The sequence below is a fragment of the Mus caroli genome, unplaced genomic scaffold (assembly GCF_978045245.1).
Source record: "Mus caroli unplaced genomic scaffold, Mus_caroli_1 scaffold_8, whole genome shotgun sequence".
NCBI classification, from domain to species: domain Eukaryota; kingdom Metazoa; phylum Chordata; class Mammalia; order Rodentia; family Muridae; genus Mus; species Mus caroli.
The window spans coordinates 42656722-42676281 of NW_028227263.1; the positions used below are offsets into that span (position 1 = coordinate 42656722).

The 19560-nt window shown below is 36.9% G+C and overlaps 3 protein-coding genes across 3 annotated transcripts; all 3 read left to right on the forward strand.

The window, feature by feature from the left end:
• Positions 1–286: 286 nt before the first annotated feature.
• On the forward strand, positions 287–1249 carry LOC110298541 (olfactory receptor 52Z1P-like). Its single transcript, XM_021167855.2, has one exon. The coding sequence runs from the start codon at positions 287–289 to the stop codon at positions 1247–1249; it is 963 nt and encodes a 320-aa protein (XP_021023514.1).
• Positions 1250–8452: 7203 nt separating this feature from the next.
• Positions 8453–9400, forward strand: LOC147002911 (olfactory receptor 52A5-like). Its single transcript, XM_085842536.1, has one exon. It carries the CDS (start codon positions 8453–8455, stop codon positions 9398–9400), a length of 948 nt encoding a protein of 315 aa, XP_085698662.1.
• Positions 9401–18410: 9010 nt separating this feature from the next.
• Positions 18411–19361, forward strand: LOC147002912 (olfactory receptor 52A5-like). Its single transcript, XM_085842537.1, has one exon. The coding sequence runs from the start codon at positions 18411–18413 to the stop codon at positions 19359–19361; it is 951 nt and encodes a 316-aa protein (XP_085698663.1).
• Positions 19362–19560: the final 199 nt, after the last annotated feature.

Consider the following 19560-nt stretch of genomic DNA (forward strand, 5'->3'; position numbering starts at 1 on the left):
CAGAGACCATTCTAGTAGGTCACCATAAGAACTTTATAGGCTTATATATGTAAAGTGCTTAAGTACATATTAAATATTTATTAAATGACAACCATTTATTTCAAGAGGCAATAATTAATTGCTTGATCAACAGCGTGCATATTTAGACAATTTAATTCTCCTTAATGCTTACACACAGATGCAAATATCGGGGAAGAATATGATGAGACTTCATCAAGCCTTGGATGTATTCCTAAATCTTTAATGCTCTAGTGCCAGTGTAAAAGAGCCAAGGCTGTTGTATATAATGAAGGTGGCCTCTTCCTTTCACAATCACACCAATCCACAGGATGTGTGGTATGTTCTGATTGGAATTCCAGGACTAGAAGATCTACATTCCTGGCTAGCTATCCCCATCTGTTCTATGTACATCGTGGCTGTCATAGGCAATGTTCTCTTAATCTTCCTGATAGTGACTGAACGCAGTCTGCATGAGCCCATGTATTTTTTTCTCTCCATGCTGGCATTAGCAGACCTCCTGCTCTCCACAGCTACAGCCCCCAAGATGCTGGCTATCTTCTGGTTTCATTCCAGGGGTATATCCTTTGGTAGTTGTGTGTCTCAAATGTTCTTCATCCATTTCATCTTTGTGGCAGAGTCTGCTATTCTTCTGGCCATGGCATTTGACCGCTATGTGGCCATCTGTTACCCACTGAGATACACCACCATCCTTACTTCCTCAGTCATTGGCAAGATTGGCACAGCAGCTGTGGTCAGAAGCTTTCTCATCTGTTTTCCATTCATCTTCCTGGTATATCGACTTCTGTATTGTGGGAAACACATAATTCCCCATTCATACTGTGAGCACATGGGCATTGCCAGATTGGCATGTGACAATATCACTGTCAACATCATATATGGGCTGACAATGGCCCTCCTGTCTACTGGGCTAGATATACTACTCATCATTATTTCCTACACCATGATTCTTCGCACTGTTTTTCAAATCCCTTCCTGGGCTGCCAGATACAAGGCCCTCAACACATGTGGCTCCCACATCTGTGTTATTCTTTTGTTCTACACTCCTGCATTCTTCTCATTTTTTGCCCATCGCTTTGGAGGCAAAACAGTTCCTCGCCACATCCACATCCTAGTGGCCAACCTCTATGTGGTGGTGCCCCCAATGCTTAACCCCATCATCTATGGTGTGAAGACCAAGCAGATCCAAGATCGAGTGGTTTTCCTTTTCTCCTCAGTGAGTACATGCTAACATGACAGCAGATATTAAAGATAGCACATTCCCAAAGAAAACTCTTTTAAATGTCATCCCTGTGAGAAATAGAAATAAATGAGATTTATTTAGAGTGCTTCACTTTCAAGAGGATAATATCCATGAAAAATTTCACAATATTAACTAATACATCCAGAGAGTGGGGGAAAAATATCTTAGTGACTTTTTATTAGTGTGGACTTTTTGTCAATGCAATTCTTATACTAAACTAGTAACTCTAAAATCATTTATTTTAAGATTACCTGATATTTCATGAGTTCTATTCTTTTGAGAGTAGGTTTAATGGAGATACACCTGCCCTTTGTAACTATTGTTATTGCCTGCAGTTGTAACTATATATATTTTTTGAGGCAAATCTATATCTATATCTATATCTATATCTATATCTATATCTATATCTATATCTATATCTATATCTATATCTATATCTATATCTATATCTATATCTATATCTATATCTATATCTATATCCATCTATCTATCTATAGATACACATATATATACAATTATTTAAAGCCACTTTTAAAGTATAAACTTATATAATATATACATTAAATAAATTGTCAATAATAAGTTAAACATATTTACTAAAATAAAGCTAGCTGTCAATATCACCCTAGTTTTCTAAAAGTTGTAATTTTTCACATATGTGTTGGGGCTTTAGTTTATAGATACTAGGGAGCATGCTGGTGTCAACAGAGCTCCTGTAAGAGTAAATGACTGGAAAGTCCCATGCCCAATAGTTGAAAAGAAAATCCAAAAGAAGTTTCATTGGAATATTAGTTTAGAAATTTCCACTGAAAAAGGATTTAATCAGACAAAATACATGTGCATGAACATATTATACCAAAATTTAACTTGCTAAAAATCCTTCCCCTTTTCTGTTAAAAACCTAAAGAATTTAAGACAATGTAAAAAAACAAAAAACAAAACAAAACAAAACAAAAAAGTTCTGATATATATAAAAGTCAGCATTTAGAAGCTGGAAGTGAGCTTTATAACTTTATAGTAGAACTCAGGCAACCTGGCCAGAGGTTTTTACTATCCTATTAATATGTGTGTGTACAAACAGTTATATGTCCATATGTATGCACAAGCATTTTCATATTTCTACACCAGACTCACATATACAAAATGCTTTTAAAAGTTGGTAATGAACCTTTATGTATTATTTGCAACATAAGAAGACAGAAGACAAATAGCTCGAACCATAAAGCAATGTACTATGGGCCACACTGCTGATGAAACTCAACTCCTTTTCCCTTAATGGTCATCACCTGCCAAAAGCTCCTCACATAGGGTGAGGCCGAGCCCGTCACCTATATATACCCTATCATATTGTTCACAGACTTATCTAATTTGGCTTTTATTTTGGTGGGAAACTTTCCCTGTTTACGCAATATGTTAAGAGAGATATCATCATTAAAGGATGACAAATTTCATAAATTTCACGCATATTAATGGGAGTGCATGAGTGTATCTCTGATTTGATAAGAGTGTATTACATGAATTCATGTGTGAACATTGTTTCATCTCTACATCCTATGTATACATCCTGCTTTATCAAAGAGCACTATTCTCTTAATGCATTCTTTCATTTTGGTTGTTAGTATCTTGTTGAGGATATGGATACATCTGCATCCACAATTGTGGTATAACCATGGTTTCTGGCAGTGTCTTTCTCTCTTTTGACCTAAAAAATGAATTTGTACCATATCTTTTCTACTTTTATTTGGTTAAGAGCTTGAGAAGAATTGATATTTAAGTGCTTGATATAACTCAGCATTGAAACCAAGCCATCTAGTCTCCATTTACTTTTTTCTTTCTTTCTCCTCTTATTTTGTTTGCTTATTGAAACAAGATCTCATTCTGTGATCCACATTTTCCAGAAAGCCATGGCAATCTTCAACTCCAAGTGAACCACCATACTCAGTTCAGAACTGTCTTTCTGTCTGATGGGAGATTTTATATCTTTATGTTAATGATTCAATATTCATTTTTCTTGTCTGTTCGAGCTTTATATTGCATTATTTATCCCTAATAATTCAGGTTAAATCTGTCAGAGAAGTAATACATTTCTTTTAGATTATTCAAATGGTTGATGTATAACTTTATTGTTATTATTATCCTTTATGTGTAGTGGTGGTAATTGCAATAGCTTTTTAAAAGCCCAGGGAGTAAGGTGTTCCACACACAAAATATGGATTAGCACTTCTAAAGACTGTAGTGTAATTGGGGTCATAATGGAAATGAGATAACAATACTACTACTACTACTACTACTACTACTACTACTACTACTACTACTACATTTGATTTCAGATAAATGTATTTGTTGGTGAAGACAGGATCATTTGAAAGAAAACATGGGAGATGAGTTTCACCTGAAAAATATAAAAACATTATATAAGAGCAGCAACTTATAGTAAACTAAAATTATAAAACTGTCTAATTCTAAGTAGCAATAAAATAAAATGTGTGCTACAGGGGAACGCCAGGACCAAGAAGTGGGAGTGAGTGGGTAGGGGAGCAGGGTGGGGGGGAGGGTATAGGGAACTTTAGGGATAGCATTTGAAATGTAAATGAAGAAAATATCTAATAAAAAATAAATAAACGAAGCAATTGTTAATTCTATTACAATGTCAATTCTTTAAAAGAGGAATAAATTGTCATACACATTAAAACATTAAAATTATTTCTTTTATCTTAATGCATGTGTATATGTACACACATACAAACACACACACATTTATGGAGGTTATGAGGTAACTTTTGAACATTCATTATCATTTTCTACCATGGGTTCCAGAGACACAAATCAACTCATCAGGCCTGGCAGCAATCATCTTTGCTAGCTAAGCCATCTCTTTGGCCTTTAATTAAAACATTTTTTAAGTTTAAATTCAAAACAGTGGTTATCAGATGGCTTGTCATAAATGTGTTATATAACTTATCTACACTAACTACTAACATTGGAGTTTATGAGAATGTCATTGATATGCTGCCAAGGACATAAGGTAGCAATGTTGAGTCATATTATTTTTCACACATTTTCAGAACAAGTGACTATTTCCTCCACAAATACTTAAAAAGAGAGATAGGATGTACGCTACACATTTATACAATGTTTCAAAATGAATTTTTTTTATTTTTAAAAGTAATGAATTTGGAAACTTACTATAATAGATTTCATTCTGTTGAACACCTGAGTGTTAGACTTATATGTTTGGTATGAATGTCTGCCTCATTTTGTGGAAACATGCTGGGAACCTTGCAAGAGGAAGAGCAAAGAGCTTTAAAACTTCTAGAATTCAGCTCGTGGGTTAACCCAACTACAATGGGTGTGCCCCAGAAAAGCAGAACCCAGAGGGCTACAAGACCTGAGGACTTCATGCTGTTAGGAAATATCACTCTGCTTGTTGCCTTCACGTGCACATCTCTCATAATCTATGAGCTGTATGAAAACTCTAAGGGGCTTCAAAGCCCTCACTGGGTACTATCATTGTCATTTACAAAAGTAGTGCTTGGTCTTTTTCAAGCATCACTGCTGGAGCAGATTAATGACTTATCCATCATCCTAGGAAAGAATTTAGAGATGTACATTGTCAATAATTACCAAAACCTTTAGAAAGAATTTGGAGAAGTAGATTGCTAGTAAAGTGAGGTTAAGATTATTTTTAATGGCTCTGATATAGAAAATCTTAGAGAACAATTTGAAGTTCAGAAAGGCATACTCATAATAGTTAAGTTCAGAATTTTTAAGGTCGGGGAACAAGAACAATGGGAGCCCAACTAGCACTGGCTGGTGTGACTCTTGATGAAGCTGGGTTGGTGGCCAAGGGGATGATTAATTTCTTGTACTCACTTTTGTCCTCAGCTTTCTGATATGGTTTAGTAAGAAAATTTTAATGAGTAGATGTGCACCCTGAGGATTTAAAGTCGTAATGACTGATCTTTCATATACAAGATTAAATTTGTGATTCTCTTACAATTTTTATAAGATTACTTTTTAAGATGAATAAAGTAATTGAGCCTTTCTTTGTAGCCATAAATTGCACCCTGCCAGTAAGAGATGCTGGCTGAGAAAATTACCTTGATTACACTTTGTTAATCTATAACAAGTTGGTTAGCTATGCATGCATGTACGTTCTTGGGAATAATTTTTTCCACTTGTACATAAAACATTTATTCATGTGAGGGTATTGGAGAACATGTTTTTTCTTTTCTTTACTTATTGTAATCATTCACTAGAAGAAGAATAGAATGTAGTTACATTGTGACTTCTATATTGCACGGGAGGTTTTTCTGGGATATGTATGGTGTGTGAGAGAAAATAAAGTTGTTGAAGCTTTGCTCCATCCATCTGCACATCTCATTTGGTCAAAAATTTTGTAAACGCAAAGGACGTCTTCTGAAGAAGACAAGACGTGGTGAGACAATGAAATTTGCTGGACTTTCACTGTTATGATCTCTAAAGCAGAACTACAGAGCTCAGGGTTAGTAGTGTATTTTCTACATAAGCATAAAAAGGGAATCTTATTCATTTCATCTCATGAAACCAAACTTTGAGATCCTTTTTTTAAACACAAAGGATGTGAAAACACATTTTTAAAGTATGCAATTTATTGTGATCTATGTGTGCAGGATAGCTTGAAAATACCTATGCATTGAACATGTAAAAACCTGGTTTCTTATCAATTTAAAATACAACATGCTATTCTTGTCTTTAGTCATATTGAACTTATTGGAACTGCCAAATGAAATTTTGTGTCTTTTGACATAGATCTTCCCAATTTCTCTGTCCACCCAGCCTCTAGTAATCAATATTTTACTCTTGGTTTTGGAAGTTCTACTTTTAAAGTCCTTTTTGAAAATTCACACAATTCTTACTCTTAAGTGAATATCAGTCATGACGTTTCATTTTGCATGTATTGATAGTATAAGTGCTATGAAAGTTTGATGAAGTGCCTAATAGTAGTTAAAAAATTTGAGCAGCATGGTGAAAGCCAGATTAAATACAGAAGGGCTTCCAGTCGTCAACATTCAAATGTAAAACTTTCTGGATATAAAAAGAAATCACTATTGATTACAGAATCACATTTAAAAATGTCATATTTCTCAGTGTAATTGACACTGGCTCATTTGTCCTCGAGCTCTTTCTTGTATCTCCCCTAGAGTGTGGACAAGATTTACTTGCAAGCCTCCTTCCACAACATATTTAGCAAGGTCAAGCAGAAATTCTACTGGTTTTGGGATAGGCGGAATATACCATTCACTCCTTTGTAATTCAGGCAAGTGAGAGACCTCCATAAGGGACATAAGTGCCCCATCTCTCTGAAAACTGTTCAGCATTTTTAAGGATGACTCATAACATTTGAAATTCAACGAAGTGTGACATCCTCAAGAGGCTTTTATTTTCATGTTCAAGTTGTTATTTTGAAAATCAGGGCCTTTTTTTCTTGATGATGTCATTAAGAAACCTTGTCTTGTCATTAGCTTTCAAAATAAGGGTGATTTTAGTTCTATGATCCAAAGGGAAAGAGAAGTCAAAGAAAAACAAATAATCTGATAAGGAGCACCTGTTAGTTGATTAGTTACATAATTTATCAAATATTTTCTGTTTTTCACTGTTGGAAGTAAACCCATAGTTTCACACATGATGGGCAGCTCTCCTCCACCAAGCCTCCTGGGGTCGTGCTCTGCTTCTTTATTCACTTTTGTTGTAACTTGATGCTCAGGGACTAGAAAGACTCAGTTCCACAGAGACATACTATCATATAAAACCACAGTGATTGAACTGTCACAAAGATCCTACACTATCAGTGCTGTGTGTCTCATCACATGGCTCCAGGTAAGTCTAGGAGCTTGAGGTTCTGTACCATGGTGGAAAGTAGAAGAACAAAGCAAGATAGTAGCCTAACCAATTTCCCTATCTTCTGTAGTCATCTAATTCACTCAGTGCTAACAACAATTATAACTCTATTCCTATTCATTGCTAAACCCTAGTTCATCCTATAGAAATGTCTAAATGTACCCTTGAGTCTAACATGGTAAGTTTTCCCACAATCCCTCTTTTTTGAGGGATTTAGAGAATATAGAAAATTTCATAGATAATAGAAGTGTAATAGTCAAGACTATTATGTTTTTCTCATATCATGTAAATGTGTTCATTCTTCCTTTAACTGTTAACTATTTATTGCTAAAAGTTCTCACAGGATTGGCAGGATGTATAAAATAAATGATTAGGTTTAGGAAAACACCAATTTTTTTGCTTATTCTTTTTTATGTATTCTTATTTTATGTATTTGCATCTCAAATGTTATCTCTTTTCCTATACACTGGGGCATCAAGCATTCAAAGGACCAAGGGCTTCTCCTCTTATTTATGCCAGCCAGTGCCATCCTCAGGTACATATGTAACTGGAGCCATGGGTTCCTCCATGTGTACTCTTTGGTTGGTGGTTTAGTCCCTGGGAGCTCTAAGAGGTCTGGTTGGTTGATATTGTTGTTCTTCCTATGGGGTTGCAAACCCCTTCAGCTCCTTTAGTCCTTTCACTAACTCCTTCATTGGGAACCCTAAACACCAAATTTTGAAAAGATGAATATGAGTGCAGCTCTAGAGAGCCTTTTAATAGAGACTACCTGAGATGTCAGCAGTTGAGCTATAGACCTGAAAGATGTTCCAGAAAAAAACAAAAGATAAAACAAAAAATTCTAGCCTTCTTTTGAGAAGACTGAGAATTCTTACACTCTGGTGTATTGTCTGTGTGTAGTATAGGTGAAATCATATAATATCTTCATCCTATGAATTGCACTTAGAAATACATAATGATGCACAAAACAGATAATAAGTAAAAAATGAGAGTTTGGGGGAGAAGTTTTCTTGTGGCAGACAAAGGCCACAGAGCAATTTTGTCTTCACTAAATCGAAATGATTAAAATAATAATTAATTTAATATTTACTGGCTAATTTTTTTTAAAACGCCCTTACTGGCTAATTTTTAAATCCAGTTGGAAATGACAAAATTAAGAGAACCTGAGATAATAAAGAGAGGGTGGTTTACCTCTAACCTACTTAGATTATGTTTTGCTAATGAATTAATTTCTTTTAAATTCAATGCATCTAGTCTTAGCATGTAGCAGAAGTTGAAGCAGCAATACTGCTACAGGTTTCTGAGCTCACCATGATCAAGTTCAATGGCTCAGTCTTCATGCCTTCTGTGTTGACACTAGTGGGCATCCCTGGCCTGAAATCAGTGCAGTGCTGGATTGGAATTCCATTCTGTGTCATGTACATCATTGCTATGATTGGGAACTCCCTAATTTTAGTTATAATCAAAAGTGAAAAGAGCCTCCACATACCCATGTACATTTTCTTGGCCATTTTGGCAGTCACAGACATTGCCCTTAGCACATGCATTCTTCCCAAAATGTTGGGCATCTTCTGGTTTCACATGCCACAGATTTTCTTTGATGCCTGCCTGCTGCAGATGGAACTCATCCACTCATTCCAAGCCACAGAATCAGGCATCCTCCTGGCCATGGCTCTGGATCGCTATGTGGCTATCTGCAACCCCCTCAGACATGCTACTATCTTCTCTCCACAACTCACCACTTGCCTTGGAGCTGGTGCATTACTCAGGGCTTTCATTCTTGTATCCCCATCCATACTACTCATCAAATGTCGCCTTAAGTTCTTTAGAACTACCATTATCTCCCATTCTTACTGTGAACACATGGCCATTGTAAAACTGGCAGCTCAAGATATCACAATCAACAAGATATGTGGCCTCCTTGTTGCCTTCGCCATCTTAGGGTTTGACATAGTCTTCATTACCTTCTCCTATGTGCGAATCTTCATCACGGTCTTCCAGCTGCCCCAGAAGGAGGCTCGATTCAAAGCCTTCAATACCTGCATTGCTCACATCTGTGTTTTCCTGCAGTTCTACCTTCTGGCCTTCTTCTCTTTCTTCACACACAGGTTTGGGTCTCACATACCCCCCTATGTGCACATCCTCCTGTCAGACCTTTACCTGTTAGTCCCACCTTTTCTGAACCCCATTGTTTATGGTGTTAAAACTAAACAAATCCGTGACCAAGTCCTGAAAATGCTATTCTCCAAGAAACATTAGTGACTCCCTCGGTTGAAAAGTTGTGTGGTTTCTAATGAACAATTTTAATGAGTTAAACTGCTTATCTTCCTCCAATATAAATATATGCTGTCGCGTGTGAATTCCAGATATTCATAATTTATAGAGATTTGTGCTAAATATTATCTTTTAAATATTTAAAATCACATACAGTGGGATAATTTGATGACTTTGTGATTGAAATTTATTATTTGTTTTGTATTTTGAGATGATAATGTAATTGTATCCTTTTCCCCTTTCTTTCCTCACTCTGAGCTCCCTAATATAGCCCTTCTTGCTCTCTTTCAAATTCATGGCCTCTTTTTTAATTTTGAGTCTGTCAATTTAAATTGTCCTATTCTTGGAACAAGTTGACTCTCTAACATTAAAATTCAGTCAACTGCACATCCTTCTTACAAATCCCAAAGACAAGTTTTTATATCAGTATGCTTGAATTTCCAATCCACCAAGCACCTGCAGTTTGGGCTTTGTTCCATTTCCTAATGGTGTTGCCAATCTATAGTGTGATAGATATTTTATCTTCTTATGTACTTTATATGAATGCTTATCAATGCAAAAATAATGCATAACTAATAATGCGTGCACATTTTTCATTAATATCCCTAAACTATAAATGATACCCTGGTATTTGTATAGGAATAATGTTTAGAAAGAGATTGACTTAGCATGTCCTTAAAGTCATTTTCATAAAAACAGAAACATAGTAGACTTATGTAAAGGATACACTGGGACCACAAACATTTGTTAACTTTAATGTAATTTTAGTTTTAATTTATTTCACTAAAGTTTATAGAAGAAGGAGAAATTAAGTATGGAGGCAGCATTTAAAAAATGCCTAATGACAGCATTTGAGGACTGTGTGCTATCTGCTCTTCTGTCTGAAAAGAAAAGGATTGGTCAGACACTTTTTATAACGTGTGAAATATGTTTCCTGGTGTTAATCAAAGGTATTTTATTGAGAGGTATCAAATCAAAAGCTAATTAAAACACTGAAATCATCCATATAGAGGTGACTTTACCTCATTATTTTTAAGGTATAAGAAAAAAATGCAGCCTTGAAAAAGTAATAGGAAACCAAGCTGGAGAGGAAGGCCAACACAGAGAAAATGTATACAAAATGCAGCTGGAACGATGCTATCTCACCATCAAATAAAATAAAATAATTGCAGGATAAAGAAACAACTGGGAGCAAGCAGTTGTTTAAAGTGAAATAATATGATCAAAATGTATTGTATAAATTTCTCAAAAATAAATAAAATGTTATTAAAATAACTGTATTTAATAATAGAATACCTTTTAAATAAAAGTAGTAAGATTATATTTTGGAGTAAACTGTTATGGATGTGGGAAAGGGGTAAAGAGTAAAAAATGGGCTGGTTATTGAAAACTAAGGAGGACTATATGAAAGAAGACTTATGGAAAACCCTTAATGACTAAGCTAATATGTAGCTGGACTTGGGCTACTTTGTGAGTTCTCCTTTCTTCCCTTCTCCACTACTTTATACCATTTATTCCCCTAACCTTAGATAGGTGGAAAAAAAGAATAGAAAGGAAAGAGTGAAGTTATCATTAAACTATTAATTAGGGGAAATGAATTCCTTGGTGCAAGTTTGATCTTTTCCACCAGGAAATCTAATTTCTTCTTGTTGTTTCTTCTTTGAGTACCACTACTTAACAAACTGTGACCAAGATCACACCAACAACCCACCCCACCTCCTGGAGTCCTAGCATTTATATATCCCCTGAAAAGTCCCCAGGATTCCAGGCATCACACAATGGTAGTAACTACCACATCCCTGCTAGAGCATTAGGCAAAACATAATCAGCTGCTGTGGACAATCTGAAACAGCCACATATCCCACACCTGGGATTAAAATGTAAACATATTCTTATTTGATTTCTTTGTTTTATAAAAAACCAAAATTCCAAAAACGTCACTACATTTCCCGTCTTCTGTTTTAAGTCATTGTGTTGTGTGTAATGAGAAATTATAAACAGAGACTTTTTTTCACAAAATAAGTGCTTTTTGGCTCAGTGGCCAAATTTTTCAGTCCAATTCTAATCTTTTTCTGTTTTGATGGCATCCACAATTTTTCATTTCCTGTGGAAATATAAAGAAATCCTCGTCTCCAACTTTTGTGGGCTTCGATTCTGATTTAGTGGATTTTCAAAAGGGGGAGTATGAATTTTGTAGTGGAACTTTTCAGAGGAAAATGGAGAATTAGCAAAGTTGGAGGAAGTGAGTTGGAAGATGTTTATTTTTATACGTGCCTGAAATTCCCCAAAATAGGGAAAATTTAAAACAAAAAGTATTCTCCGTTCCTGAGGTCCAACATGAATTTAACACAATTGCTATGTGTCATTGCCCTCTGACAAGGTTCCCATAGACCACCAGAGACCACCAGGAGTCCAACTCACATGCAAATCAAAAAGTCTTTATTCAAGCTCAAGCTCAGACCCTGCAACCTCTCCTGCACAGTGGAAGGTGTGGATGGTGCTGACCTGGTAACAGCCTTGCCTTTTATGGTGGCAGGGTGAGGGACTTTCCAACTTGGCAGTTACATGATTGGTTGACATTTGCTTGGCACACTTTTATTGGCTAGTAATGATTTCAGTTTGGTGTAAACAATGGTTGCCAGCTTAATCAATTTACTTTAGTTACTAGGAATAGAGTGGGTATTTGACCTGGGGAACTGTGATTGTTACCAGAGTGACATGGTTTCCAGAACAAGTTGGTATTTTTCCAGTAGCTGAATTCATCCAGAGGGCAAATTCATCATAAAATGGAGTCTGAAAGCAAAATGGAGTTTGTAATGTTAAACTGGGCTCTTCACTATGAGCAGGGAATCTGGATCTGTTTTCACACTGTTCCTTTCTCTTTGCCTACAATTTCAGGTTTTGTTGTATGATGTACCCTTAGACATCATGTTTAAATTTTCTTCAATAAAGATAAATGTAAAATAGTAAGCACACAGAGAAAGCATTGTAGATTGGGAAGTCATCTGGATTCCACATTTTGGATAAATAAATCTTCAAATAAATAATTAATGGATTGAAGAATTTCTCTTTATCTTTCTGTCTCTCTCTTATGTATACATACATACACACATATACACACACTAACACATACATGAAACAATATTACTTAGTAGAAAGGTGTAGGCTTTAATTAAACAAAGAATTTTTGAAAGCTGAAAAAACTCACACATGTCATAAAAATAAAATTTATTGGTGTTAAAGGGATGAATCAAGATGTTTAGATTTTCCTGCACAAACATGAAGACTTGGGGATGCTCCAAGGGATCTATTTACATGCTCAGTTGGCACAGGTGTTCTGTCTATAATTTTAGCCTGGAAAGAAAGTATGAAGAACCCCCCAGTTCAAGCTGGAGAGAAAAACAAATAGACATATCACTGAGTTTTTGGTTTGATTGAGAAGGTAAGCTTTAATATGATCGAGATAGAAGAATAACGAATGATCATTACTGAAATCAATTTCATACCTCCACACTCAATGAACACACGTGTATGTACATCCACAAATTTTTTTTCACACAAGAAAGAAAATGTATACACATACACACAACTAGGACTTTTTTTTTCATTTCTTCTTCCAAAGGCACAGCAGGGTTAGATAAAGTAAATAATTTTATCTAGACGCTCTTTTAGGCAACTAATTGCCTAAGTACGCAGCAATGCTCTTTCCCTTTTTTCTTTTCTTCTTCTCTTTAATTAATCAATTAATCAATTAGTTAATTAATTGATTAATTTACACGCCATATTTTATTCCCCATGCCACCCCCAGTCTCCAAGTGGATGTTTCCATCCCCCATCCCACCTGACCTTTTAACTCCCTGAGGCCTCCAGTCTCTTGAGGGTTAGGTGCATCATCTCTGAATGAACACAGACCCAGCAGTCCTCTACTGTATGTGTGTTGGGGGCCTCATATCAGGTGGTGTATGCTGCCTGTTTTGTGGTCTAGTGTTTGAAAGATCTCCGGTGCCCAGATAATTGAGACTGCTGGTCCTCCTACAGTATTACCCTTCTCCTCAGCTTCTTTCAGCCTTCCCTAATTCAACAACAGGGGTCATCTGTTTCTCTTCATTGGGTGGGTGCAAATATCTGCATCTGACTCTTCCAGCTTTTTGTTGGGTTTTATGCAGTGCAGTCATGCTAGGTCCCTTTTTTTGAGTGCTTCACAGCCTCAGTAATAGTGTCAGGTCTTGGGACCTCCCCTTGAGCTGGATTCCACTTTGTGCCTGTCACTGGACCTTCTTTTCCTCAGGCTCCTCTCCATTCCATCTCTGTAATTCTTTCAGACAGAAACAATTACGGGTCAGAATTTCTTTTATTTTTTACAGTCCAATCATTGCCCACCTCCAGGTCCGCCCTCCCACAGTTTCTCATCCCATTCCCCCTCCCCTCTGTCTCCAAGAGGATGTTCTTCCCCTACACCCCCACCTCTGCTCAGGCCTCCCCACTCCCTGGGTCCTCAAATATCTCAAGGGTTGGGCACCTCTTCTCCCACTGAGGCCAGATCAGGCAGTCCTCTGCTGGTCCAGGCAGGGCATCAGACTAGCTCTTGTATTCTGCCTGATTGGTGGCTCCGAGTCTGAGAAATCTTAGGGCTCTGGGTTAGTTGAGACTGCTGGTCTTCCTATGGGGTTGCCCTCCTCCTAAGCTTCTTCCAGTCTTTCCTTAATTCAACCACAGAGGTCCCCTAACTTCAGTCCAATAGTTGGGTGTAAGCATATGCATCTGTCTCAGTCAGCTACATGTTGGGCCTCTCAGAGGACAGCCATGATAGGCTCCTGTCTGTAAGCACACCATAGCATCAGTGATAGCATCAGGCCTTGGATCCTCCCCTTCAGATACATCCCAAATTGGGCCTGGCACTGGATCTCCTTTCCCTCAGTCTCTTCTCCATCTTTCCCTGCAGTTCTTTTAAACAGGAAAAAAGTCTAGATCAGAGTTTTTGACTGTGGGATGGCAACCCCATCCCTCCACTTAATGCTCTCTCTTTCTACTGGAGGCGAACTTTACAAGTCCCCTCTCCCCACTGTTAGGCATTTTATCTAAGGTCCCTCCCTTTGAGTCCTGAGAGTATTTCACCCCCCAGGCCTCTAGTACTTTCTAGAGGTTCCCCTTACCCCCCCCTCCAATATTGCCTATTTCCATTCATTCTGCTGGCTCTCAGGGCTTCTCTCCTGTCCCTTCTCCCATGCCTGATCATGTTCCCCTTTTCTTTGTACCTCCCCTCTCCCACCCAGGTCTCTCCCTCTGCCTCCAGTGATTGTTTTCTTCTCCCTCCCAAGTGGGATTGAAGCTTCCTCACTTGGGCTCTTCTGCTTGTTATCCTTCTTGTGTTCTGTGTATTGTATTGTAGGTATTCTGTACATTTTTTTGGCTAATATCCACTTATTAGCGAGTACATAGCATCCATATCCTTTTGGGTCTGAGAATGATATTTTCTAGTTCCATTTATTTGCCTGTAAAACTCATGATATCCTTGTTCTTAATCACTAGATAGTATTCCATTGTGTAAATGGACCACATTTTTATATACATTCTTTTGTTTTAGGACATATGGTTTGTTTCTAGTTTCTAACTATCACAAATATGGCCACTATGAACATAGTGACTTCACAAATAACACACAGGTCTCCACCACAGAGCCACCTGCCAGCTGTGCTATACACTCTTTTCACTTTTCAGATTCTACAGGGACTGGGAATCTCTTTTCCACAGAGACACATTATGATATAAAACACTAGTCCTTTCTTGACTGAATTACCACAAAGATCCTATTCATGAGCTCTGTGAACATCTCACTAAATGGCTCCAGGTAAGTTTATGGGCTTAGGATTTTGTACTTTGGGGAGTCGGAGGTGAAGGGTTGTATCATGGAAACATGAATTTGATACACTGTGATAGTAGATGGATCAAATGAAGTTGATTGTTTTAGGTTTAGAAATATTTTCAGTGATAGGATTCTATGTACCTTGAAATATTTCAGAAACTGTTAACAAAGTATGAGATAACAAAATTAAAGCAGTATTTTTGAAACCTAGAAGACTCTGAGATAGCAATCTGAATGAAAGTGAAAAAATGGGTGGAAAACTTAACTACATGGTTATCTAATTAAGAGCTTTATCATGCTTAGACCTGATAAGAATTGCAAGAAATTATAGTGTCACCAGCAAGTATCTGCTATTTACTTATGCAGTAATGTGTTTTAAAATCATTTCTATTTGTGAACTTTGTTCAATGTGTTTGTAGATATTATTCATATGTTACCTATGTTGCAAGTGAATAACAGTTTATTAACTAGATCCAGAGCCTGAAGAATAGTCAGCAGTTTAGATTGTCTTGTCCAGCTACAGATTTTAAGAACTTCACTCTTTGCCTTATGAGAAATATCTGTGATGGAAATGTGGATTTAAAATGTTCATGGGGAATAAATAGGAGGTAATTTGAAGCCAATTGTAAAGAATATCCACTTGAGTTGAGAGTTGTTCTGCAATGTGGAAGACTGCCCCAGAAAATAACAAAGTTTACTGAGATTGGCAGAAAACACATGGTGAATATCAGAGGGGTAGTCTAGGGCAAAGAGATCCTTGAGGTGGTAGGGAATTAAAATTCGGCTTCTCAGGAGTTTGAATTTTGATTCTTAAATTCTTACAACCTTGGGCTCTGGAAAATAAGACTTAGGATAGGAGCTCTAAGTAATAGTTTTTTTTTGGGGGGGGGTGTATTTCTACATTGAAGAGCCAAATTGCTGTAGTGTATGTACTAGTTCAGATGTATCAATAGGTATCAAACAACAAAAGACTTTTCTTTCTTCTTTTAAATGTGTGTAATTTGTAACCACACAGACCGCCCCTTATCATCTTATCAGCAACCCCCAGTTATGCTTAACTTTACATTATTCCATCACTTCCTCTGTGCAGTGTGCAACTGTCAAATTTTATTTCCATTGATACCACGTTGTAGCTATGTATACTGTTCCCCCATAGGCTAGTACTTGAAAGAGACATGAGGGTTAATACAATATCTGATCAGTTTTATTTGCATAGCATGTTTTTGATCAACCATAGATATAGAGATAGACACTGTGACTTTCCCCTCACCGTCCTCAATCCCATATATCAGAGAAAATTGGTACTAATACCACAATCTTAATAAAGAAAGCAATCTAAAATATACACAATCTCTGCAGAGTAATAATATTTAAAGTATCTTTAATGGATTGTAGATGCTATTATTTGGATTTCAAACAACAAACATAACATTGATCTTTATAAAGATAGAATAAATGAACTTTTTCCCTCAAATATTTCAAAGAATATTTAGATTTCATGGAGAATGCCTGTTAATAAAATTGGTGGTATATAAAATTACAATTCATGTGTATTGACACTGCATTTACAATAAGGATAAATAGTTTAAAATACAGTGATTTAAAGAAAAATTCTGTGTAAGAAAATTCAGAAAGTAGAGTCTTCTAGAGTTGGATAAGGATGAGAGAAAGGGATGCAGACTGTTCTCTTGGGTGAGCTGAAAATGAGCCCCCTTTCCTTTCTCATAGATAAACTATATTTATAGTGAAAAAAGAGCAACAACTAACATATTTGCAGAATGGAAGGCAAAGCACATTTACCTGATGTGTCTTTTTTATTGACTTGCTGTTTTAATCCACCCTCATAGCATCCTCATAGCATTTAATGCTTAAAATCTTCTCAGGGAACAAGTGTGTGAATTGCTGAAAGGAAATAAACATCCTTTCTAAATCATTTATTACATTACATCTTTCTGGAGTGGAAAGACATCTTGAAGGAGTTATAAATACAGGTTTCAGGTAACAGTGAGGCAAGACACCGACACCCATGGACCTGTGGGTACTTGGCAAAGCAATGACCTTTTGTACAGAAGCATGTCTTTAAGCCTGACATAACGTAAGTGAGAATTATTAAAGTAAAGGAGGAGAATAAGGGGCAGAGAACTTGTACAAAAATTGTCTCACAGAAAATAGTGTAAAGGCAAAAAAAGTCATCTCCATAAAAATATTTTTCTCCTGTAGACAAAGGATATATTAAAACATTAGAAATTCCTCTCCATAGAATTTTCAGTATTAGTCAGTCACCTAGGCAGAAATGTGTGGCAGCCTTAAGTAGGTGAATTAGTTACTGATGAAGATGAATGGATAGCAGAGGCTGCAAGTGGGGGGTTGTTAAATATAAATGATGGACAAATCCAGAAAACAAGATGAGAACCGCATGTGGCCAAAATAGAAAAGATCTATGAGTAAAGGGAACTTTTGGGATAGCATTTGAAATGTAAATGAAGAAAATACCTAATTAAATAAATAAAAAAAGTAATGGATAGATAGGTTCTCAGAGAACGGGCAGGAAAAGTATAATATAAACAGTTGAGCTTGAGAAGAAATGAATATCTAGAGGGATAATTTGTATATGAACTGGTACATCCTTTTAGAGAAGGACAAGACTATAAAAAGACCCATAATAGCAGTTACGGAATGAGAAACATAGAAGACCTTCCTAACAAACATGCCCTGAGAAAACTGAGTATCCTCACAATCTGGTGAATTATTCATATCCAGATGTAGAAAAATTCAAGATCTTATACTGTCTTCATTCTGTGAATTCCAGTTGCAAAACCACAAGAGCTCATAGAGGACAAATATCAAGCGAAAGGAATTTTTGATCAAAGGCTTTTGGTCTTAGAGAAGAAGCAAGCTATCTACTGAATTTAAGTTACAGAAATGATTCAGGTAAGGCCAAAATGGGACTGGCATTTAAATACTTAGGGGGAAAAGAATGGTTTAGGGTGAAGAAAAGATGGTATGCTCCTAACTTACATAGAGTTTATTTTGCTAATGAATTAATTTCTCTTATATTTATGCATCTAGACTTAGTATAGAACAGAAGTTGAAGCAGCAATACCGCTACAGCTTTCTACTGGCAGGTTCACCATGATCAAGTTCAATGGCTCAGTCTTCATGCCTTCTGTGTTAACACTAGTGGGCATCCCTGGCCTGGAGTCAGTGCAGTGCTGGATTGGAATTCCATTCTGTGTCATGTACATCATTGCTATGATTGGGAACTCCTTAATTTTAGTTATAATCAAAAGTGAAAAGAGCCTCCACATACCCATGTACATTTTCTTGGCCATTTTGGCAGTCACAGACATTGCCCTTAGCACATGCATTCTTCCCAAAATGTTGGGCATCTTCTGGTTTCACATGCCACAGATTTTCTTTGATGCCTGCCTGCTGCAGATGGAACTCATCCACTCATTCCAGGCTACAGAATCAGGTATCCTCCTGGCCATGGCTCTGGATCGCTATGTGGCTATCTGCAACCCTCTGAGACATGCTACTATCTTCTCTCCAAAACTCACCACTTGCCTTGGAGCTGGTGCATTACTCAGGGCTTTCATTCCCACATTCCCATTGATATTGCTCCTCAAATGTCGCCTTAAGTACTTTAGAACTACCATTATCTCCCACTCTTACTGTGAACACATGGCCGTTGTGAAACTGGCAGCTCAAGATATCACAATCAACAAGATATGTGGCCTCCTTGTTGCCTTTGCCATCTTAGGGTTTGACATAGTCTTCATTACCTTCTCCTATGTGCGAATCTTCATCACGGTCTTCCAGCTGCCCCAGAAGGAGGCTCGATTCAAAGCCTTCAATACCTGCATTGCTCACATCTGTGTCTTCCTGCAGTTCTACCTTCTGGCTTTCTTCTCTTTCTTCACACACAGGTTTGGGTCTCACATACCCCCCTATGTGCACATCCTCCTGTCAGACCTTTACCTGTTAGTCCCACCTTTTCTGAACCCCATTGTTTATGGTGTTAAAACTAAACAAATCCGTGACCAAGTCCTAAAAATGTTTTTTTCCAAGAACCCCCTGTGAACATTAGTGACTCCCTCTGTTTCAATGTTATGTGGTTTCTAATTAGAACTTGAATGAGTTAAACTCTAAATCTTCTACAGATATGAAAGTGTGTGGCAGCATGTGAATTTCACATACGCAAAATTTAAGGAAGTATGGGTTAAATAAACAAAAACAACTTTGTGTATTTCTGTTTTAATTTCAAAATTTTAGAGCATGT